The sequence below is a fragment of the Zea mays genome, chromosome 2 (assembly GCF_902167145.1).
Source record: "Zea mays cultivar B73 chromosome 2, Zm-B73-REFERENCE-NAM-5.0, whole genome shotgun sequence".
In the NCBI taxonomy this organism is placed as follows: domain Eukaryota; kingdom Viridiplantae; phylum Streptophyta; class Magnoliopsida; order Poales; family Poaceae; genus Zea; species Zea mays.
The window spans coordinates 189,021,789-189,046,170 of record NC_050097.1 but is presented as its reverse complement, the minus strand read 5'-3'; the positions used below and the strand labels follow the sequence as shown (position 1 = coordinate 189,046,170).

At 41.8% G+C, this 24,382-nt stretch overlaps 1 protein-coding gene across 1 annotated transcript; it reads left to right on the top strand.

The window, feature by feature from the left end:
• The first annotated feature begins 5,067 nt into the window (after nucleotides 1-5,067).
• Nucleotides 5,068-7,064, top strand: LOC100191257 (uncharacterized). The gene is made up of 5 exons (NM_001136691.1): nucleotides 5,068-5,414; nucleotides 5,577-5,712; nucleotides 5,897-6,105; nucleotides 6,207-6,264; nucleotides 6,388-7,064. The coding sequence occupies exons 1-5, from the start codon at nucleotides 5,276-5,278 to the stop codon at nucleotides 6,527-6,529; spliced, it is 684 nt and encodes a 227-aa protein (NP_001130163.1). The 5' UTR covers nucleotides 5,068-5,275; the 3' UTR covers nucleotides 6,530-7,064.
• Nucleotides 7,065-24,382: the final 17,318 nt, after the last annotated feature.

The following is a 24,382-nucleotide window of genomic DNA, read 5'->3' as shown; positions in this document are numbered from 1 at the left end:
GCACTCAGAGAAGCCAAATCGCTTCAAAACCTTTTCAACATAGTGAGATTGCGAGAGAGTAATCCCACCATCTGCCTTAATCAGCTTGATGTTTAGAATCACATCAGCTTCTCCCAGATCTTTCATATCAAAACTCTTTGATAGAAAAGACTTGACTTCATTGATCACATCAATGTTTGTGCCAAATATCAATATATCATCAACATATAAGCACAATATAACTCCTTCGCCCCCACCACAGCGATAATATACACACCTGTCTGCCTCATTAATGGCAAAGCCTGCAGACGTTAGAGTAGTGTCAAACTTCTCATGCCACTGCTTTGGTGCTTGCTTCAGACCATACAAAGATTTCAATAACTTGCACACCTTGCTTTCTTGACCCTTTACTACAAATCCATCAGGCTGTTCCATATAGATTTCCTCGTCCAGCTCTCCATTAAGAAAAGCTGTCTTTACATCCATCTGATGAACAAGGAGACCATACGAGGCAGCCAAAGAAAGTAGTACTCGAATAGTGGTCATTCTAGCAACAGGTGAGTAAGTATCAAAGAAGTCTTCTCCTTCTTTCTGAGTATAGCCTTTAGCCACAAGCCTAGCCTTGTACTTTTCAATTGTACCATCAGGCTTGAGCTTCTTTTTAAACACCCACTTACAACCCACGGGTTTACATCCATAGGGTCGATCAGTGACTTCCCACGTACCATTTGAAAGAATGGAGTCCATCTCATTATGAACTGCTTCTTTCCAATCATCTGCATCTGGAGATGCAAATGCTTCTGCAATGGTAGTAGGAGTATCGTCCACAAGGTACACAATGAAATCATTACCAAAGGATTTTTCAACCCTTTGTCTCTTGCTCCTTTTAGGAGCATCATTGTCATCCTCCTCTAGGACAATTTCATGTGGCTGTTCAAAACTCTCAATAGGTGTATTATGTCCAGGAATTATCTCAGAAGAGTATCTAGAATTGCTATGAATGTCTTTCATTGGAAATATATGCTCAAAGAAAGTAGCATCACGTGATTCCATAATAGTATCAACATACACATCAGGAACTTCAGATTTAACTACTAAAAATCTATAAGCTATGCTACACGAAGCATATCCAAGAAAGACACAATCCACTGTCCTTGGACCAAGCTTGCGCTTTTTATTATTTGGTACATTGACTTTCGCCATGCACCCCCAAGTGCGCAAGTATGAAAGTGATGGTTTTCTCCCAACCCACTTCTCATAAGGGGTTTTCTCTTCTTTGCCCATAGGAATTCTATTCAGAACATGACATGAAGTCAGGACTGCCTCCCCCCACCATGCCTTAGATAAACCACAAGTGTCTAACATGGCATTCACCAGGTCAGTCAACGTACGGTTTTTCCTTTCAGCAATCCCGTTTGACTCGGGTGAATAGGGAGGAGTCCTCTCATGAATAATGCCATGTTCTGCACAGAAATCATCAAAGACTTTGGGAAAGAACTCGCCACCACGATCTGATCTAAGACGTTTGATCTTTCTCTCTAGTTGGTTTTCAACCTCAGCCTTATAGATTTTAAAGTAGTCTAAAGCCTCATCTTTAGTTTTTAGCAAGTATACATAGCAAAATCTAGACGCATCATCAATCAATGTCATGAAGTATCTCTTACCACCTTTTGTCAACACACCATTCATCTCACAAAGATCAGAATGTATGAGTTCTAGTGGTGCCAGGTGTCTCTCCTCAGCAGCCTTATGAGGCTTTCGAGGTTGCTTCGACTGCACACAACTATGGCACTTAGAACCTTTGACTATGGTGATATTCGGAATTAAACTCATGGTTGCAAGCCGAGACATAGAGCCAAAATTAATATGACACAAACGAGAATGCCAAATACTCGCAAGATCATCAACATTAGCACAAATATGGTTCACAGACTTATTATTGAAATCTAACAAAGAAAAGCGGAACAAGCCTTCCGCAATCATAGCCTTTACCAATAAATTGTCCAGACTTGGACACAACTAATTTATTGGACTCTAAAACTACCTTGAACCCATCTCTACATAGAAGGGTTCCGCTAACGAGATTCTTGTGTATAGAAGGGACATGATGCACGTTCTTCAGCTGCACGATCTTTCCCGAAGTAAACTTCAGATCCACCGTGCCAGTGCCATGAACAGAAGCATGTGACCCATTCCCCATTAGCACGGAAGAATCCCGGGCGCCCTGATAAGAAGAGAACAAGTTAATGTCAGAACACACATGAACATTAGCACCAGTATCAAGCCACCAACTAGGTGATTGAAATACTGAGAAGATGAAAGGTAGATTACCATACCCTTTGTCTTCCTCATTGCTAGCGATCACTGTGTTGACATTGCCCTTTTTGCCACGGCGATCCGCTCGATCAGGACAATCCTTGGCAAAATGACCCGCCTCGCCACATGCGAAACATGTCAATTCAGCCTTGTTCTTCTTCTTCTTGAAGTTGGTAGTTTTATTGGGCTTGTTAGATTTTGGCTTCCCTTTGCCCTTGTTGTGGTTCTTCTGAACCATGTTGGCGCTGGAGTGGCCCTCGCCTCCTTTAGATCCCGTGTCCTTAGCCCGAGCTTTCTCCTCAACATCCAGAGACGCTATCAGATTTTCGACTGATATCTCCTGTCTCTTATGTTTCAGAGCTGTGGCGAAGTTCCTCCATGTAGAAGGCAACTTTGCAATAATGCACCCGGCCACAAATCGGTCAGGAAGGACTATCTTAAGGTGGTCGAGCTCCTTGGCTATACACTGTATTTCATGAGCTTGCTCTACAATAGAGCGATTATCAACCATCTTATAATCATGAAAGCTCTCCATGATATACAGGTCACTGCCAGCATCTGATGCACCATACTTAGTAGTAAGTGCATCCCACAACTGTTTCCCGTCTGTATACTGCATATTCGCATCAACCAGACGGTCAACAAGGGCGCTAAGAACGGCTCCCGTGAACATAGTATTGGCATGGTCGTACTCTTTCTCCTGTTCAGGAGTCAGTGGACCCTCAGGTCTGCCTTTACTAACATGGAAGACATTCATAGCAGTAAGCCAGAGCGTGGCCTTGACTTGCCATCTCTTAAAGTGCATACCATTGAACTTTTCTGGCTTGAGCGCATCGGCAAAAGCAGCCATAGAAAAACTAGGAAATTGTCTACAATAAGGTTTTTGGATTGTTGAATAATTAGACAAATTCCAAATTAAATTCCGAATATAAATCATGACCAAATCAGAAGAACTGAAATAAAAGCCAAATCAGATGATGCGTACTGATTAGACTTACTGATTGTTGGCGCGCGCCAGGATCAGCTGGGTCGACGAGGTCAGCAGATCACGAGCAGTCGCGTGAAGACGCTTCCCAAAAACCTTATTCGCCCTCTCTCGGTGCAGGATCTAGAAGACGAAGGGTTCCGGAGACCTGCTCTCCTGATCGCAGATGCACCTCTGCGGTCGGGACGAAGGGAACTAAAAGGCGGCTCAGCTATGAAGAGAGGCGAAAGTGAACTGGGATCTGGGATGATTTGGAGGCTGGCTGCCGGGCTCCTTTTATAGGGCCAAGTCCGCGACCCCCTGTGCTTATCCGCCCACGAAAATCTCGCAATCAGTTGAGATTTTATAGCGATCGGTTAGGATAAGCGTAACAGCCAAGAAACCAAAAAATCAAACGGCAAAAGGTAGTCGCGCCCCCGCAAGGCGAGGGGCCGGATTTCGGCGGACCATTCACGCGCATGTCGTGCGCCCGCGCCCTTCGCCCCGCCCCGCCCCGCCCCGGCCCGGCCAGGCCAGGCCAGGCGAGCGAGCGCGCGCGCGTGTGGCTCTCCACACTCTCTCCTCTCATCCATGACTTGGTGAGTGAGTGTGGCTTCCATATTTAAGCTAGCTCTACTCCACAAGAGCTAGCAATATGGTGCTATTGGTTCCACCTATCCCTTTGCCATCCACTTATATGGGCTTTTGAGATTTTCCTGGAATTATTAGAAATTCTTAATTGGGCCAAGCCCATAAATCCTAACACATGTTTGGTTCAACTTTTTTCTGACCAGCTTTTATAAAAATCTGACTGTGTGGAGAATCTGGCTGTGAAGAGAATCTGGGTATCATTACGATTACGTGTGGAGGAAGATAAAGTTGTTCATACGGCTCAGGATCTAGAAAGTGACGGATTCCTACTATTACAACGACTCAACCGATTATGTGTTTATATTGATTTTGGATGTTTTTTGCTCCAACAAATTTTATAGAAGCTGACTGAAAAGCTGAGCGTTTGGCAATCCGCAGCAGCTTTTGGTAGCCAGAAGCTGCCAGAAGCCCAAACAAACAGGCCCAATGTAGGCGGGCCGGGCCTGTCTAATGGTAGCTAGCTAGCTAGCTAGTCTAAGAAAACCAACAATCGTCGTGGCATCGTCGCAAACCAAAGTTCTGGCCCTGGCTGTGTACCACAGTTCAGTGTAACTGTTCATCCACGGTCTGAAACCTTCGACCGTCTCCCTATTTGAATGAAAAAAAGAAACTTACCGAATTAGAGGTAACTTCAGTTGTCTATAGCAACTACACTGTATATATAGTAGAACCGTCGCAAGCGTATACCGCGGCGTGACGTACACGGCACAGGCAACACGCGGTACACCGCTGTCCTGAGGTGGCGCGTCCCGTCTTCTCGATGTGGCCATTGCCAGTACCACACCCGTCGCTGCCATCGTCGCGTCCTCTCATCGTCCCCGGCGCGCGCGCCCCTCCTCCCAGATCACGTGTCGCTACCACGCCTTCCCGTCGGGGCGTCCCTCTCGCTCGCCTGCCCCTCCTCCTCCTCCTCCTCCTCCTCCTCCGTCCGATCACGTCGCCACCGCGGCCCCTCGGACCCGTCGCTCTCCCACATTCCCGTTCCCCGAGGACCACCATCCTCCGTTCCGGCGGCAGCCACGTTTTTCATGCGAGGCGAAAGGCGGCCTAGTCGCAAAGGCCATTTTCTCCGTGGCCCCCCCCACACTCGCCGTTTCCTTGGCACACGCGCTATTATTAATAAAGGCGCAAAGGCCATTCGCGAGGCGAGGGGAGGAGAAGTGTACTACGCGAGAGCTTGCCGGAGGCTCTGGATCCCTGTGATAATAATAAACTGATATAAGCAGAGGAAGCGGGGAGGAAGCTGCGAGTTGGAGGGGGCCGGGAGAGGCGTCTCTGGTTATTGCTTGTCCCTGCTTCCCGGTGAGCTGCTGGGAGTGGACGGGCCGGGAAGGAGACGAGAAGATAAGGGCGCCGCGCGCGGCCATGGCTGGAAGTGCGCCGGCGACGGCGATGGACAAGACCAGCTTTGCCACCACGTGCAGCCTGCTGAGCCAGTACGTCAAGGAGAAGAAGGGCGGCCTGCTGCAGGGCCTTGGTGCCCTCGCCATGGCGCCGGCAGCTGGTAAGGGCAACAGTTCTTTCGTCGTGCGATCCGCTCCTGTCCGTTAAGTGCCACACTGCCATGCACGAATAAGCTAGCTTCCCCGTAGACACTAACACTACCGTCAATGAACAATACCGTTCTGCTTATCGCACATCGATCGCGCTCTTCCCATCGTCGCAGGAGAAGGAGCTTTCCGGCCGCCGACCACCATGAACTTGCTGTCAGCTCTCGACGACGCGCCGGCCGAGGAGCGCAGCGAGAAGGCCACCGCCGGGGAGCCAAAACACCAGGACAAATGCACCGGCGGAAATCCAAGGTATATATATTGATGACGAAGGAAGGAAGGAAGCAAGGTCGTGTGCCTTGAATTAATTAACCGGAAGAACAACACTGCACGCTCGGGTTCAAAAGAAAAAGGAAGGAATAACAGCAAGGTGTGAGTGTGACATGTCGTTCTTGTCGAATACAGTTTAAAAAGAGAGGCGTTTTGGTTCCTGTAGGGAGGAGGCAGCCGGAGAGGAGGAGGAGGAGGCGCAGCAGCTGACCATCTTCTACGGCGGCAGAGTGGTCGTCTTCGACATGTTCCCCTCCGCCAAGGTCGAGGACCTGCTGCAGATCATGAGCCCTGGCGGCGACGGCGTGGACAGGGCAGGCGGTGCCACTGTCCCTACGCGGAGCCTGCATAGGCCTTCACACGACAGCCTCTCTGGTAAAGCCTGTCTGCTCTTGCAGTTCTACCATGGCGTCGGCAACGGCAACACGAGTACTTGTCGGTTACACAAGTGCCTTTTTTTTTGTGCTGTGCGACAGATCTGCCGATTGCGAGGAGGAATTCGCTCCACAGGTTTCTTGAGAAGAGAAAGGACAGGTAACGGAGTGGTCGTTCATATGCTTTTCTTTTCTCTCGGGTTTTCAGTGATGGAGAACAGTTGCATTCAGAATCAAGTCCTGACATACTTTGTGTGTGTGTGTGTTTTCATTCGAGTTCCAGGATAACTGCAAAGGCGCCATACCAACAAGTCAACAGCTCTGTTGTTGGCGTCGAGGCGTCCAAGCAGGCGGCTGGAGCTGGGGTGGAAAAACCTTGGCTGGGGCTGGGCCAAGAAGCGACAACAGCGAAGCTGGAGATGTGATGAATGTTGCCCGACAAGAAGGTGCAGTGCACGAGATTCACGGATGGTGCAGGTCGTAGCTTCAGGTTAAGGTGAAGGATAACTTACCGTCGGGTACTCTACTCACTTTACTGCTCTACTACTACTACTGCTGGTGACGAAGTTAGCAAGAAACGTTCTTCTGCTACCGGTGGGTCGGTCGGTCAGCCGTTCGTTGGCGAGATTGTTTGCTGCTGGAGACGGACGTGCTCGCAGCAGTTTCGCTGGTCCGTGACCGCGCCATATGTTGCCACGAATGGTTGGTTGTTCGGTACGTTGAGGAACGATGTGTATGTAGTGTGCACGTTTCCGGTGCATCTTGTTCTCCTCAAGCCTGTCCTGTATGTTTACCCCCCTGCACCCCCTCCTCCCTCTTTGTAGAGAGAGGGTCTGTATGTTCAGTGGAAGATGGTTGTTCTATTTGATTTTTATTTTATGGACATGTATGCTCGGTGATGTGTTGTGGTATGCTGTATATCGGGTATATCATAATTACGAGTATCCAAGTTATATCCCTAAACATGCTTAACGTCTAGCTACCAAACAATCATAAAAACACATTTCCTAAGGCCAAGAAATGACAGATCACGATTCTCCTGAGACTCCACTCAACGGTCGCTTAAAACTTGGTCTCGCTCGAGCCTGTCCTTGAGCGTAGAGATGGCAATGGGGACCCGAACCCCGATTCCCCGCGGGGAATTCCTCTATTAGGGGATGGGAATGGGGAAGTTTCTTCCCCCACGGGGATGTAAATGGGGAAAAGTTCTCCCCCGACAGGTAAACGGGGACGGGCCCGTTCCCCGTGGGGACCCGTTAAACTTACATGTGACAATGTTTTGATGTAATAGTTAATGATAAAAGTAAAGAATTACCTTGTCAAGAGATCACCCGTTGTACAAATACATTAATTTTAATGTGCACATAATGAATTTTACATCTAACAATGTGTATAAGTGACAATATTTTACATTAATAACAAATGAAGTACGACTTAATTATAATTTAAGCGGGGATGGGGATCCCCGACGGGGATTTATCCCCGCGGGGAACGGGGATGGGGAAGAAATGTCCCCCGCAAGCGTTCGTGGGGATCCCCGCGGGAAAATTTTTTTGTCGCGAGGACGGGTTTGGGGAGCTAAAACCCGACGGAGAATTCCCCGTTGCCATCCCTACTTGAGCGAGGGTGGCACTCGAAGAAGCCCCCGTCTCGCTCGAAGTCCCCTCTCGACGGAAAGACGATTTTTGTTTGTACTTTTGAGCAATTATCAGATCTAAATATAATACAACACCAGGATACATAAAGTACAGGAAATATAGTTTTAAGAAAGAGTGTGACATATGTCGTCGGTCATGTTGAACATGGGCATGAACGGCAGTCAGCACTAGAGCCTATAGAGAGGCATCTCGTGTATGCCTCGCGTGGTGCGTACACTGTTGGGATCAATATGAGAGGGGCAACTACAATCTTGATTCTATAATAGCATGAACGAGATCTATGGTGTGCAACGTGACCAAAACCTCTGGCACAGGGAAGCAACTGGTGGCGTAATAGGGAGAGAATGGATAAATCTCTACTACTTATTAAGGTTGTAAGGGTAGCCTGCCGTTCTGCCTTCGTTGAATCTGAATCGTCCATCGCTGTTCTGCTTTCGTTCAATCTGGATCGTCCATCACTGTTCTGCCACCATTCCCTATTCTGTCTTTTCCATTCCCCCTCCACGCACAGCCCATTCCCATGTAGCTACCGTTACACACATGTGTGTTTATATCTACATCTATGACAGGAAAAACATCTACTACATCTCTTCCCAAACCTACCATACTACTCTTGCACAATGCGTAGTAGTAAATAAGTATCACCGAGATTCTTAAATTATATTTTTGGATGGAAGGAGTAGTATTTAAAGAAGAGTCTTGCATGTAATTTCTTTTGTTTGAATAATGTTTTCAACTTAAATTCCTTTTTTTACATGTGTGACATTTATTCTTCATAATGTTTTTTCTATGGATCTGACTTGTGAGTCATTTTCATAAACCAATGCTAAGGATGAATCCATGTTTCTTGCTTGAAAACACCGAACAAACACCACTAGCAGGAGACGCTCACGTTGGCGTCGCTCATCGATGACGAGAAGAAGCTTGATGACTACCAGTTCAACTTCTGAAAGCAGTACTACGTGGCTGCACGAGCCGCTATGTATGCTCCGACGCAGTCGCCGCTTGGACTCGATCCAGAGTGGCTGCATCGCGTTGTCCATCGTCAAGCAGGGGGACCTCATGGTCGTTGACAACGTCGGCGACTCTCGGTTTGTTCTGGGCCCCGCATCCAACAACGGCACCATCATGCCGTCTAGCTCATCATCCATCTGAAGCCTAACCTACCATGTAAGTCGCTACTGACCGGCCATAAATTCTTGTGCGCTCGGACGACGATCATTGCTGACGTTGTGTGAGTGTCCTCGAACATGATGTATGTAGAGGAGTAGCACATCTGGTGGTGCAACGGCCAGGTGTACTACCTTGCTGATGAGTCCGAGGTGCACTTCGTCTGGCAGCCCAGCCAAGAGTCATCGGTACTCGACATGTCGCGCGCGTTCGACGACTACTATATCATGGACTGTGGCGTCATCTCAGCGCCAGAGGTGACGCAGAGGAGGACCGGCAGCAATGATCAGTTCGTCATCCTCCCCATCGTCGGGGTAGCTTTTTGTGCTGGTCTGTCTTTAATTCTCTTCGCAAACACACACAATTGTTTTTTTGTTTGAGCAAGCGCGTATGGTGGTACGTGTAGATGACTGATGATCTACAAGGGAACTTCTTCCGACGGGCGTGGGACGTGCTCTCCAATGATGATACCATCAAAATTGTGGCATATATCGAAGTCGGTATAATACTAATGGTTGTAATGTAGTGGTGAAACAACTAGATTAAAACAACAAAATTTATGTATGACCAGGATCACAAATGGATTATGAAACATTTTCTCATAACATTATAACACATATTTTATATATAAGTTACTGTGGTATTATATGTCCCCGTTGCAACGCACGGGCACTCACCTAGTAAGAAAAGATGACGCGTCCAGTTCACCTTTAGAGGGACAAAAAGAGCATCACTAGTCTACAATTTTAATCCTACAATAGCATGGACAAGATTCTTGGATCTATGAGGTGGAGCGTGACTGGAATATCTGACAAAGAGAAACAACATGTAGCGTAAGAGGAACTGGGGAAGAGAATGAATGAATAAGAAAAAATAGCGCGAGCGGGTGAAGCGGGCAAAAGAATATTTCAAGTTTTTCTTGTTAAGCGCCGTTTCTATAAAAATTAACATAAATAACCCGTTTGATGGGCAAGCGCCTAAAAATTTAAGTGATGGTTGATATAAAAGATATTTTTTTGTGACTCGTATAAAGTTTCATCTTTTAAGGTATAGACAACCATATTAAGTGCTTGTTCGGTTCTCCCTCATTCCATATGGATTGAGAAGGATTGAGGAAGTTTAAATCTCTAGTAAGTCAAAATCCCCTCCAATCCGTATCAACCCCCTCCGATCCATATGGATTGAAAATAACCGAACAAGCCCTAATAAGGATTTCTTGAGGGTCTAGGGATAAGTTTTAAAAATTAAGAGACAAACCCTTCGCGAAAAGTCTATCTCTTCATGACTCTATCTATATATCATCTCTCTTAACTGCATTTATGATTTATGGACTTAGAATTATATCATACAATATCTTAGTTGTCTTTTATACTTAGAAAACTGATCCAGGCTTAGAGTTATGCATGCTCTTCTAATGGCTTGCAGGTACTGCATCAATATCTATACCACTATATAATTTACCAGTTTAAACTTTGCAAAACTCATCCAACCAAATCACCCACACCTATAAGACGATCTCCGTCCCCATATTTAAAGTCAACTATGTAAACAATGCAACCTATAGTGCAAAACAATATTTTTGACCATATGGGTAAGTTGCTAGGCACGGTCTAACCCTCACTAAATTCACCAAATAAATTGCACCTGGACTTAACACACTATCAAAACCAATGGTTCAAATCACTTGATAACTCCACATCTTTTACTTAAATCAATAAACGCTATTATTTGGATCATCCATCATCCCCTCTCCCTGCCCCAACCTTCCCCTCACTTGCACCGATGCTGTCGTCAATCCCTTCCCTCGTGTCATCGTGATCCCTTCTCTCTTTAAAATCGTTAGCACGAGTTACATACTAGTTTGGTGTAGGAAAACATTTTCTCCAGACAGGAAGCTCCATTTGTTTAATTAAACATCATATGACGTCAACAAAACAAAGGAAGAGCAATCCTTTATACCGTCTCCAGCAGATTACCTATATGGCTGGCAAAACACTATTTTTATCGTTCTACACTATAGACTGCAATGTTCATATAGTGAAGTTTAAGGGGTGTTTGGTTTCTACATTCTAAACTTTAGCGACTAAAGTTTAGTCACTTTTAGTTCCTAAAATATCATACAGGGTGATTAAAATAGGTCTTTAAAATAAAATTTCTAGAAACTAAAGTTTAATCTCTAAAATTTTGAAGGGTGATTAAAAAACAAAACATCCTCTAGATATAAGGATGAGTAGGTATGGCAACGGGTCTGAAACCGTGGGTAGAGGGGTTTCAAACCCGCACACGCGGATTTAATACTAAACTCGTACCTATACCTGTTACCCACGACGGGTACAATATGCTACCCGTACTCGCTATCTACGGGTGCTACAAACCCACGGAAAATATCCACGGGCACATAATTATACATACATATTTCATCTAAATATATGCATATATTTATACGCATAAATATACATTTATAAATATGTATAATATATTTGTAGCCGCATTGTATATAATTAATAATATGTATTACATACATGCATACATACATGCGAGTTTGCGGGCACGGTATAACTTTTTTATACCGATAAGAAAAACTTACCGAGTCGAGAATCAACCCCGCATTCGTGCCTAGGGTACAAACTCATGCATAAACCCACCCTGCAGGGTTTTACCTACGGCCATGCGGGTAAAATGTGTTTGTTGCCATCCTTAAGGACAGGGCCGGTCCTGAGGGGGGTAGGGTGGGCGGTCGCCCTGGGCCCTCGAAACTATGGGACCCCTAAGTATGTATCGAGTATATGATGTATGCTATAAATTTCTAGTAATTGGTCTCTGTTTATTCATCACTCGATAGTCTATTCGTTAGCTATTTGTTAACTACAACTTGTTAGAAATCTAAGAAACAAATTGATGAGGTTGTCGTAGTCTTAGAGAAAACAAATCGACGCAAACTGCTAATGCGACGTACAACACACTGAGTGTATGTTCATTAGATGCCTATAGCCATAGTCTATAGTGTACTAGTTCTTGTATTATATATGTGTGTATTTTTTCAATCTCACATATTAATGATTGACCTTGACTATTTTTGTCACACCCAGATTTAAGGAACAAAACCGGGTGCATCTGATACACCCAGCTCAGGTGGGGTTGGCCGAGGCCCAACAAGTTAGGGTTGTCCGGAGCCCAACAGTTCATTATGCACACCCAACTCAAGGAAAAGCCCAATCGCCCCAAAAGACTAGTCCAATGGGGGAAGGGTGGCTCTCCCTTTTAAAGTGGCTTCCTCCTCCAAGTTAATCGAGGTGGGATAATTCTGAGGCTCACACGGTCACCGTCCGACTACAATTGGGCCAACTGGGCCAATTGCGTCTTTGCCAACGGGTAATAGTGGAGGATGTCCTCATCAGCATCTCATACATGCGCCAAAGAAGACAACATATATAATAACAGAGTGTATAGAGAATAATGTCACAATAACATCAGAGTACTTATTACATAGCATAAGTCTTACAAAAATAAAAGATAAATATAAAACAAACTAAATCCATCTTTGGCGCCATTAAGTCAACTAGGAGATGCCACCTAGATCAGATCGAACTCCTCGTTATGTGGCTCCTCTTGAACCGCCTGCTCTTCTCCTTTGGGGGTGTGAGACAACAAGGGTGAGCTCATGCATGTTCATCGCTCAACAAGTTGTGAGGAATAATGTGACATGAACTCACCAAAGGTGGGAGATCATGTGAAGTGTAAGGCTTACCGAAGAGAATGGTTAAAGTTGAGCATTGCTTTTAAAGTTGGTCAAAAATTTATTAGCAATTACTAGATGTAAGTAAATACCAAACCATAATAACAATAATAGAACAAAATTAATAATAAACTCATGCAAATGCAAATGAAAAAATGAATTTAAGTTCCATAAATTAATCATGCGAGAGTTCTGAGCTGCTCTTGACCGTGAGCTCGGCTAGTATACCAGTTTTACACTCTGCAGAGATTGTACCCTGTATCCACAAGTCGTGTATCCCATGTCGCCAGGGTTAGCTAGACCCTTAGACACTACCGAGATGAATGGCTAGGGATCCACTACGAGGCCTTTACAAAGTTCCACTAGCTTCCGAAAACCCGCTACAGTTATGAGAAGAGCACTTGCAAGAATCCCTCGTATGACCGCCATCGCAACAAAATCAACCCGAGAACCTCCCTACATATAACTCCCCTACTGCCCTTGCCCCTTTCGGGTAAGGTAGTCTTCCACTAGCTTTCCTAATTAGTCAGCCAAGGGGTCCCATTCCTCCCTTGTAGTGGCACGTGTTTCTCAAGTTAAGCTCCATATTCTAATTAAAAATATAATAATCTTGACATGAACATAAATAAAATAATAGAATAATTGGAACATGGATATAATGTAGTATTAATCTCAAAACTATGTAGAGCAATAGCAAAACTACCCAAATGATTAAGGGACAAACAAGGTATAAAGATAATCAGACTAGGGTGACCTATTGGGTCCCATAAAAATTAACCCTATGCATGGATAAATGATATTAAAGAAACAGTATTGGGTAATACATGTGGTCAAGGGCACAATTTGCCTGACACTTGAGATTCCAGGTACCAGGATGATTCTTTAGATCCTCGTGACCTCACTGCTAGTCGTAGCAATACAAACAAACATGGTATAGACAAAATTAACATCACACCAACCATAAGAACAAACTGAATAATAATGATCTACGCAATGCTATAAGATCGTGGGATCGAGAACTACTAAGATCGGAGTCGTGGTCATCAAGTTATGAGGTGATTAAATGAGTAACACTAGGTTTCTATGTTTATTTTATAATTCCAAAGAAAAGATAACCTAAAGTAGTAATTAATTCAACTTTAGTCTAAATTGATCATATATCATCTTCTATTACATTGATAAGCAGATTAACAAGACTACCCAATATAAGTTAAATAAAGATCTAATTATAAAAGAATGAGACATGGTATAATAGCTATTGTTATTGCATAGTAATTATTCATATGAAGCTAACGCAACCAGAACAGGTCAATTGGGAGTTATAGATTTTAAGTTATGAATTTCTAAAGATTATATGTGTTTTGTATAAGATTAATTAGGATATAAATTTTTATGTGACTTTCATGTGAAAACAGTGGTACCAGATAATAAACCGTAATATTACAAAATTACAGGAACTGGAATGGACTAAAAAGGAGCTAGTATGAATTTTCTATGAATAAAATGAGTTTCTAGAATTATTTATATACTAAAAACCATTTTCTATATTTATTTATTTATTTATTTATTTTCTCTGCTCCCTTTACTTCGCGCATAAAAACAGAGAAGCACGGGGTTCATTTTGTAAAATCCAGGGCTCTTCTATAATTACTTTACCACTAGGTTGGACGGTGGGTTAATTCATAAGAAGTTAAAGGGCTCTTTAGCAAAATTGACGTGGCCGAACGGGTATCGGACAATCCTAGCCGTCCGATCGGTTGCACACGGTCAGGATTAGATTCCATCTAACTCCAACCGATAGACTACGCTGACTCATGGATCAAGGTCCCACGGCCACGGATCCCGCCCAAACCAAAACCACCTGATCCCGATCTATATCTGATCCAGCGGTCGGAATTATTTATGAGAGAACGGATGCATCCCGTTTAATCCACGCCGCCCAAACATAGATCCACGGTCATGGCACATCCTCCTCCATACCTAGCCGACCAAAGCGGCGCCACCCCTGAACCGCGATGGAGGTTCACCGACGTCCATCGACCTGGCGCCTCGCTGCCCTAATCGAACTTCTAAAAGGTGCTACGCAGTGTGGGGAGAAGGTTGAATGCCATGGAGGTAACATTACCTGTGATTATGCCGCGACGATCCCCGCCCTCGGTGTACAGAGAACCCGCGGCGGAGCAGGAGCATCGGTGAGCAATTCTGGTGGTTCTAGTGGAGAATCGCCCCCGGAGAGGCCACGTTGAATTCCTCGTGCACCGATGATGATTCCTGAGAACTTCCCAAGGCTTTAGCGATGTCGTGCAATGGATTAATGGGTGGCGGTGTTGGGCGCGACACGGCGCGGAGCATCTCGGTGAGGAGGGCGGCTTCAAATATATATGGCCAGGGGTACGGTGCACCGTGGGTTGATGCACCATGCGCGAAGTCCGTTCAACGGTGCCCAACTCGCAAGGTCAAGCAGATAGGCGCGAGAATCTCGAGCAGATTCTGGTGGTACGAGCGATCTGGCCGCGGAGCATGCGCCATATTCGGGAAAGGGGCAGACCTAGTCATCTAACCCCACCGGCAAAGACAGAACGCGGAGCTTCGCACGCGAAAGTGTCTCCCAGCCGGATCCACGACGGCCATAACAGTCCGCGCCGAAGTCTTCGGGACAAGGAAGAGGAACAGTAGCCGGGGTCCCACGCGTCGGTCTCTAAAGAGCGCTTGTCGTTTTCACGGGCGCACACAATGCGGAGCGGTCCCGCGGGCCCATACTCCAGTGAGTCATATGCGCAAGAGAGAAAGTTCGGGTGAGACTGCATCGTGGGCCCGTCAGCTAGTGAGAATGCCAAACACGGCGCGCGCATCGGGCGATTGACCAACTGGGCCCACATGACAAAGGAGAGTGGACGTGCGGCTATGGTTGCTATGGTACAGAGAGGCTGACACCAGGGCCCCACATGGCGGTGACGCAGGGTAAGGCTGGAGGCACGAGAGGAGATGAAATGGGCCGCGCGAGCAGATGGATGGTGGGCCGAGATGGTTGTTTTGGCCCAAACCAGCCATTTTATCTTTTTTCTTTTATAATTCTAGTTTATTTCCAAATTCAAAGATTCAATTTAAGTTTAAATTTCTGGTTTGAACTTTTCAAATTCCTAATAAACTTAATATGATTATATGCTCTACTGTTTTGAATATTATTATTTATTCTTGTCTCCATTATTTATTTATTTATGAAAAGGCCTTAAATGGCTTCATTAAAATTCATTTCTTCAATTTCTATTTTATGTTTTCATTCAAAGTTTTGGGGTCAAGTTTAACTTATAACTCCTTATTTCAATACAATGTGCCACCCCAAATCTATAAGTATGAGGTGCCCATTTATTTTCATAGGATCATTTTAATATCTTAAGTTGAACAAGGAATGCCAAAGGTTTTAACAATTCTTAGGAACACTAACGCTTTTATTTCTTCATTTTATGATATATATATTTTCCTCTACCAAATTTAGGTCTTACAAATCCTACCCCCTTAACAGAAATATCGCCCTCGAGATTTGTAAGGAAAGGGTGCATAACCATGCTATATCACGACATGTGCACAAACAAAATCTTAGAATGATGCTTAATTTATTAGCAACACACATGGTCAATTAGACCTTATTATTGCTCCTAAACAGTATCATACCATCTACTAACTAAAGTAACATTTAGGCCTTACAAATAGTAGTGTATATATATATATATATATATATATATATATATATATATATATATATATATATATATATATATATATATATATATATATATATATATATATATATATATATATATATATATATATATATATATATTGGTGGAGCTGGTGGTGGTGGAGGTAGTGGGCGTTGTTGTTGTTGTCTTTCCAACCGTGCTTGCCTTATTTCTTGATGTATCTCTAGCCGGTCCTGATGTATTTCCTGACATTCTTGTCTTACCTGATTTTGCATTTCAGTAACTATGTTTGCCATTTGTTGTATTACCATTATTTGGGCAGCAACCACTTAATCGATTCTAACCGGTGGAGGATCTGGAGGATTCATTTCTGTTTGCTATTGCTTGATAATCTTCCCTTCCTGGTATTGACTATGAAAGTTAGAAGCATATAGGAATATAGTTTTGCAAGGAAAAATATTTGGTAAGCAGAATGAATAGGCCAGTAGTTGGTTATGATCTGAAGAATCTTTAGTAGGACTTAATCTTTGTTTTATGTCTAGATTGGGGTAACTAAACTAGTCGTATAAGGTGAGTATCCAAAGGTAGGATAGAATTTTGTCAAGATGAGATAGTCTACATGATGTAGGTTAAAAGTTTGTTTGATGTTAGGTGGGGATAGATAATTAATCAATTCATCATGACACTATTGGTTGGGTTAGCTCATGGTTGAGTTGATCTAATGTGCTAAGTTAAGTTAACACTTGGTTAGAAGGGTTCAAATTCCACTAATCTGTTTAAGCAGACCACATTATATTAGATCACACTAGATTCCATAATCCTATTTAAGAATACCATTTAGTTGAGCATATCCAGCTGACTTTATCTTTATGATACTCTAGTGTGTATATATATATAAATATATAAGTAGAACTTCCAATTAGTATATTTTTATACCTAAAATTTTTATGTCATTACCAGGTGTGGCATAGAAAACAAGGGTACATCATGTTTTAGCTATTTGGTGAGTGTAGAGAAGATTTGGGGTAAAAGAAAGTTAGGTAAGGAAGACTTTTATTTTGGGTGGTGGATCTTGATTCATCCGAAGATCTATTCCTACTTGTATCTTTCATTGTCGAGGTTAACCTTCTTCTTGGTTCTGATTTAATAACCATCGTTTGTGGTGTTGGATGCCTTTATCTGAGTTGGGATAACCATTGCGGTTACATAGGGTAGGTAGGTTAAACAGAATTTTACTTTGCTTTTGGGATAAATGGGTTAGGCAGCCTATAACATAGGCTGGGTCGTGGTTTCACGGACAAGTTGGTCTAAGACACCAAATTAGGTTTAAAACCCATTTATAAGAATATGGTTTAGTTAATACTTATAACATAGATTAGACCATATTAGATTTGGTAGGATCTAGATTAGATTGGATATAACTAGATTAGACTAGTTTAAGTTAGATAAATCTACCAAGGTAGAATAAATATTATTATGATATGTTAGAATCTTTTGAGATAGGATAGATTACATGGGTAGGTAGATCAAAATCTATGTTAGATTAGAACAGAGGGATTATGCAGCTATCGGGTGGTTGAGGTGGTTGCATATGGCCAGGTTAGACTAAGACTCCAATTTAGATTAAAACATATTTATAAGAGTATGATCCAATCTTATTTTACCAGCATTATCTAACATGTTTGTCCATTATATTAGATCTGATCAGATTAGATGGGATCAAAATTAAATTGGTGTAATCAAATTAGACTAGATAAGATTTTGGAATAGATTATGTTTGTTACACTATCATGAAATAAGCAAAGTGGTGGGGATAAGTATGCCTATTAGGACAAGATGAGTCTCTAAGAATAAGATAGAGACCTTTTGAGATTAGTTAGATCTATTAGGCTATGGTAAAATCTTTTTGGGGTAAGATGAATCTATTAAGATAAGAGAGAATCTTGTAAGATAAGATGGATCTATTAAGATATATTCTAGTGAGGGTACTTTTAGTTGGTCTAATTTATCTTATAAACAATTCAAGAGGATAAGATAATTTTTTTTAACAAAATATGATCTTATTAGGATAAGATAGATTCCTTTAAGTTAAGAGGGATCCATTAAAGTGTATCTATTTTAAATAAATCCCTCTTTAATGGAGGATAATCTAAGTTATTTAGTTATCTTATGAATTATATTTATGTCTACGTATATGCAGATGTAATTGTGGACATTACTCCACAACCCTTCACACTCAATAAAAGGTCCAAATCAGACGAGTATCATAAGAACAAACATTCAAGCGTTTGGGTATCTATAAAAATATTTTTTGTTTTTGTTCCTAAGAGTAGGTCTCCTATTCCTAAAGGTCACTTTAGGCATATGATTTCAAAGTGTGAAATCCACATTTGTCTTTAGAAAGAAAAGGTAAGAATAATCAGAGTAAATCAGAAATAGATGAGAAAAGATTAAGATAAGTTTAGAAAAGAATCAGAGTAGTAAAGGTAAGTAGGTAAGGGTTATCCAGTTCTATCTAGGTTTCGTCCTACAGTCAACATTCCTATGATACCTGTGAGTCGCCTAGAGGGGGGGTGAATAGGCGGAACCTGAAAATTAAAACTTTATCCCCCAACTAGATCCCTTGATTAGTGGTTAGAACAAGATATACAAATATCGGAGAATAGAAACTAAGTTCTTGCTTGAAAAGGGTATTGCTAAATAATGCGGGAGTGATAAATTAATTCAACTAGTAAGTTATAGAATAACAAAGCAAGAAGCCTTAGATGAGAAGAGCACTAGGACAAGTTCTTTCTTGCAATGTGTTGCTTCACTAAATGGGAATTTAACTTGAAGCAACACCAAATGATATTAGTAAATAAAGGTGCAAGAAAACTTAGAGCAAGGGAAAACAAACAAATCACAAGCAATAAACACAATGGACACGGGTGATTTGTTTTACCGAGGTTCGGCCCTCGAAGGCCTAGTCCCCGTTGAGGAGTCCACTTAAGGACGGGTCTTTTTCAACCCTTTCCCTCTCTCCCCCGATCACACAAGGATCGGTGAGCTCTTCTTCTTCTCAAGGATCACTCTCGATCCCACAAGGACCACCACAATCTTTGGTGTCTCTTGCTTGCTTTTACAAGTCTCCAAAACTTTGGAGGAAGTTCAATGGGAGTCAAAACTCCACGCGCAAATGAACACAAGGAAGAAGCACACACACTATCTCTCGATGAATCTCACAAGGCACTAGTGCTAAACTCAAATGAGTAGCTCTCTTTTGCTTGCTCTCTCTTTTGTGGCACTTGTGTTGGTTGTAGTGGTCTAAATCTTGTGTATAGGATGGATCAATGAATATATGTGGTGGGGAGGGCTTGAGTATGTCAACTAGATGACTTGGAATGTTGCTTGGGCTCCCACACATTGAAGTGGCCGGTTGGGGTGGTATTTATAGCCACCATCCAATTTTGTAGCCGTTGGAGAAGCTGCTGGCGATGGGCGCACCGGACAGTCCGGTGCACACCGGACATGTCCGGTGCGCCAGCCACGTCATCCTATCCGTTGAGATTGGAGCTGGTCGACCGTTGCAGGCTTTGTCCTCATGTGGCACCGGACAGTCCGGTGCAGCACCGGACAGTCCGGTGCCCCTCTGACTTCTGCTCTGACACTCTGAATTCAATTGTACACTTCGCAGAGTCGACCGTTGCGCGCAGATGACCGTTGCTCCGCTGGCACACCGGACAGTCCGGTGTACACCGGACGGTCCGGTGAATTTTAGCGGAGCGACCTCCCACTTTCCCGAAGCTGGCCAGTTTAGAGCCGCATCACTCTGGAGCACCGGACACTGTCCGGTGGTGCACCGGACAGTCCGGTGAATTTTAGTGGGCTGCGCCTGAGAAACCCGAAGATGAAGAGTTTGAAGGCAATCCTCCCTGGTGCACCGGACACTGTCCGGTGGTGCACCGGACACTGTCCGGTGGCACACCGGACAGTCCGGTGTACCATACCAGGGAGCACTTCGGTTTCTCTTTGCTCCTTTCTTTTGAACCTTGTTTTGTTCTTTTTATTGGTTTTGAGTTGAATCTTGACACCTGTAGAACATGTAATCTAGAGCAAACTAATTAGTCCAATTGTTTGTGTTCGACATTCAACCACCAAAATCATTTAGGAAAAGGTTTAAAGCCTATTTCCCTTTCAATCTCCCCCTTTTTGGTGATTGATGCCAACACAAACCAAAGCAAATATATAAGAGAATAATTGAACTAGTTTGCATAGAATAGGTGCAAAGATTGCTTGGAATTAAACCAATATTCATTTCATAAAATATGCATGGATGCTTTTCTTTGTTTTTAACATTTTGGACCAGCTTGCACCACATGTTTTGTTTTTGCAAAATCTTTTGTAAATCTTTTCAAAGTTCTTTTGCAAATAGTCAAAGGTAAATGAATAAGAGTTTACAAAGCATTTTCAAGATTTGAAATTTTCTCCCCCTGTTTCAAATGCTTTTCCTTTGACTAAACAAAACTCCCCCTAAATGAGATTCTCCTCTTAGTGTTCAAGAGGGTTTTGATATATCATTTTTGAAATACTACTTTCTCCCCCTTCTTGAACATAATAGGATACCAATTGAAAATACTCTTTGAAAAACTAAGTTTTTTGAAATTGGTGGTGGTGCGGTCCTTTTGCTTTGGGCTAATACTCTCTCCCCCTTTGGCATGAATCGCCAAAAACGGAGTCATCAGAGCCCATTTATAACTTTTCTCTCTCCCTTTGGCAAAAATATATGAGTGAAGATTATACCATAATTGGAGAGCTAGTGTGGAGTGATGGCGAAGGGTAGATAATACCGATAGAGTTGAGTGGAAGTCTTGACTTCGCCGAAGACTCCAATTCCCTTTCAATGTATCTATGACTTGGTTTGAAATTCACTTGAAAACATATTAGTCATAGCATATAAAAGAGATATGATCAAGACGATATATCAAATTAAGCATGATCATAGTTCTATATAACATAGATTGCTCCCCCTAAGTATGTGCATGGAGAGGAACACATATTTTGGCCTTAAATGCCAATTGCACATAATTAGGTTAATGAGAACATATCTATATCATACAGATTGAGAAGTGCATTGTGTCATAGTATAAGTGTGATGCTCATGACAGTTTATGCACTACTGAAAGCATGTTACAAATATTTTAAGCATTTTCCCTTAAGGATTTCAAAGAGGCTTAAGGACCATCCACCTTTGAGACAAAGGCAGCTTATTCTCGTTACAAGGTCAAGCTTTAAGCTCTTTGACAATAAGATTACTTCATCCAGTTTTAACAAAGATGTATAAATGCAAGAATGAAATGTTTGAGAGGTTAAACTAGGTATGAAGCAGGGAAAAATGCAAAGGACATGCTTTCTCTTCCTTTTATACAAGATATGCAAAGAGTGTATATAAGAGGAAGATTTTAGGTACATATGTAAATGATAGGAATAAGTTTTACCCGTTTTGTACCTTTACTTGTGGACGCTCTCTTCATTGTGCTTTTGTCCTTAGTCTTGTTTGCTTAAGACCTATGCTCAATGACAATGTGTGAAAATATTTTGCACAAGAGAGAGTTCTTACAACTAGTGATCCTTTTTTTTAGTCATGGTTAACATATATTAAGTGGATCACAAATTGTATAAATGAATCATGAATTCTCCTTTTAACTTAGTGCATATCAAGAGAGGTATCGATTGGAAAGAATATGAGGCACTAAGTGTCATTTGATGTTATTCTATGATCAAACAAACAATGGATGCGATCAAGAGAGTAACATATTGGAATAAGAATTAAGCTTAAAATAGGAGAATCCAATAAGCATGCTACTTTAGTAATGAGAGCAACAATCCTTGATAAAGGCAACATTATTTTAACAAGATGGATGGATGTGAAGTAGCATACTTCATGAGAAACATTATTCTCATGCAAGAGACTATATATGAAATTACTAAGATAAAGCAATAGTCTCAACATAATCAAAATATAAGAATGGACTCCCCCTAAAGATATGCATCAAGTAATTGAAAGAAATGATTTCGATGCATTCACTTTTAAGTACATAAAGGGGAAAGCATTATACATTTTGATCAAGGCTCATAAATTTAGCGATAAACAAATTAAGCCTGGAAATCTCATAATGAAAAAGGGTCCAGAATGCTTACAACCACACTATTGATTGTTGTGAAAACCTTATTGTCCAAGTAGGTGTTGTTGTCCTTGATGTTCTTCCTTTTTCATTTGAGTGTCCTCCCTTTGTATTTGTCTCTTTTTCCTTCCAAACTTATTGAAAATACTCAAGAGACATGTTAATAGCGCAAGGGAGTATATGGGAAAGGATGATCACTTTAGATAATTAGCATACATAATTCATCATCCACAAGTCACATAGACATGAAGTAAAAATCCTTAACATTAGTGCATTTCATTTGAGAGAAATGAGTGAGCATCTTTTAAGCATTTTAATAATCATTGGAGATTTTACTTTATCATATTGAAGTTAGTTAATCATCACTTGGAAGCAAATCAATATGATAATATATATATAAATATCGCAAAGGTATTAAATAGATTCTAATGGTCATGAGCTTCTAACGGAATGAGATTGAATGCACATCTAGATGAATTGAGTCCAATAAAGAATCTATTTCTCACATGGGTAGAATATGATAATTTAGATTAAATAGTCATTGAGATGGGAACTAAATTTAACTAAGAAGATGAGTTCCCATACCTTTGCTTTTACCTCTCTTCCTTTGGGTGAAGAGCAACCCATGAGGCTTGTGGCATTAAACTTGCACTTACTTTCTTGTAGATTTTCATAAGTAAGCTCAAGAGAGATGTTAAGAACAACACAAGCACTAGTTTCCCTTTTTGTAGTCATTTTTGATAAAGAATGAAAAGGTGAATTACTAAAGCATGGAAACTTTATAATATGAACTAGATTATTCCATGAAGTATGCCTAGTTTTAACTCATAAAACAAGCATGGCTAAATTCTTGAGACTTAAGGGAATAAATCTAATTCATAACATGGAGAGCGATAAATGTAGAAGAATCATATCCAATTTAAGCAATAAAACATACAACATAAATTATTGGATTGATTTTCCTTGCCATGATGGATTACGCATTTCCATAGAGAAATTTATCTCTACAAGTGAGACTACTTAAATTACCCAGATAAAAACAATAGTCTCACTTTTCTAGCTATAGAGAGAATTTTTCCTTTTATAAGTGTCCTAAGTATTTGAATTCCTTACATGACACCTTATTTTTAAGAACATGAAATATCTCTCTATCTCTAGAACATGGCAAAAATAGAATAATTAATGTAAAAACATGCCATGAGAACTTGCAACAATTTAAAGCATGTAGATTGTCATAATATAGAATCATTAAATACATAATCTACCATATGAGAGGAATTTCTTCAAAGAATGATGACATAGTTTTAAAACAGGCTTAAGTGCTTTCTATTTCTATGTGACTACACAAGACACACGATAATTTAAGATAATTGCACTTAAGAATATAAATGTTACCATTCTTTGACTTTCCTCCATGTTGTAGGCTTTGATATTCCGCACATGATGATTCTTTATTTCCTACAACATTAATATCTTTCCGAGATGATATGAGTTTTGAATACAATAAATTGAAGTAACCTTGGGTCAATCTTGAATACGTAGATCATTTGAAGATTGATAGCTTGAGTCGATAAGAATTGAATTAACTCCCTCAAGCACCCCAAAGGTTCATACCATCTCCTTCTCCTACAAAGCTTGTCAAGCACATTTTGGTACCCATCGCTTGATGGGTCCATCATGGTTAGTCAACAAAGATTTAGGAACCCAAAAGTCCTTTGTGTTAGCACTAGGTAAACTCATTACCTTTCTAGCACAAGTTGCAATTTTGGGTTGCCTAGTTACATGAGAATCAATTGACAAGTTAGGAGTGAAATTGTTACCAATGGGACAATCCTTGCATTGATGTCCCTTC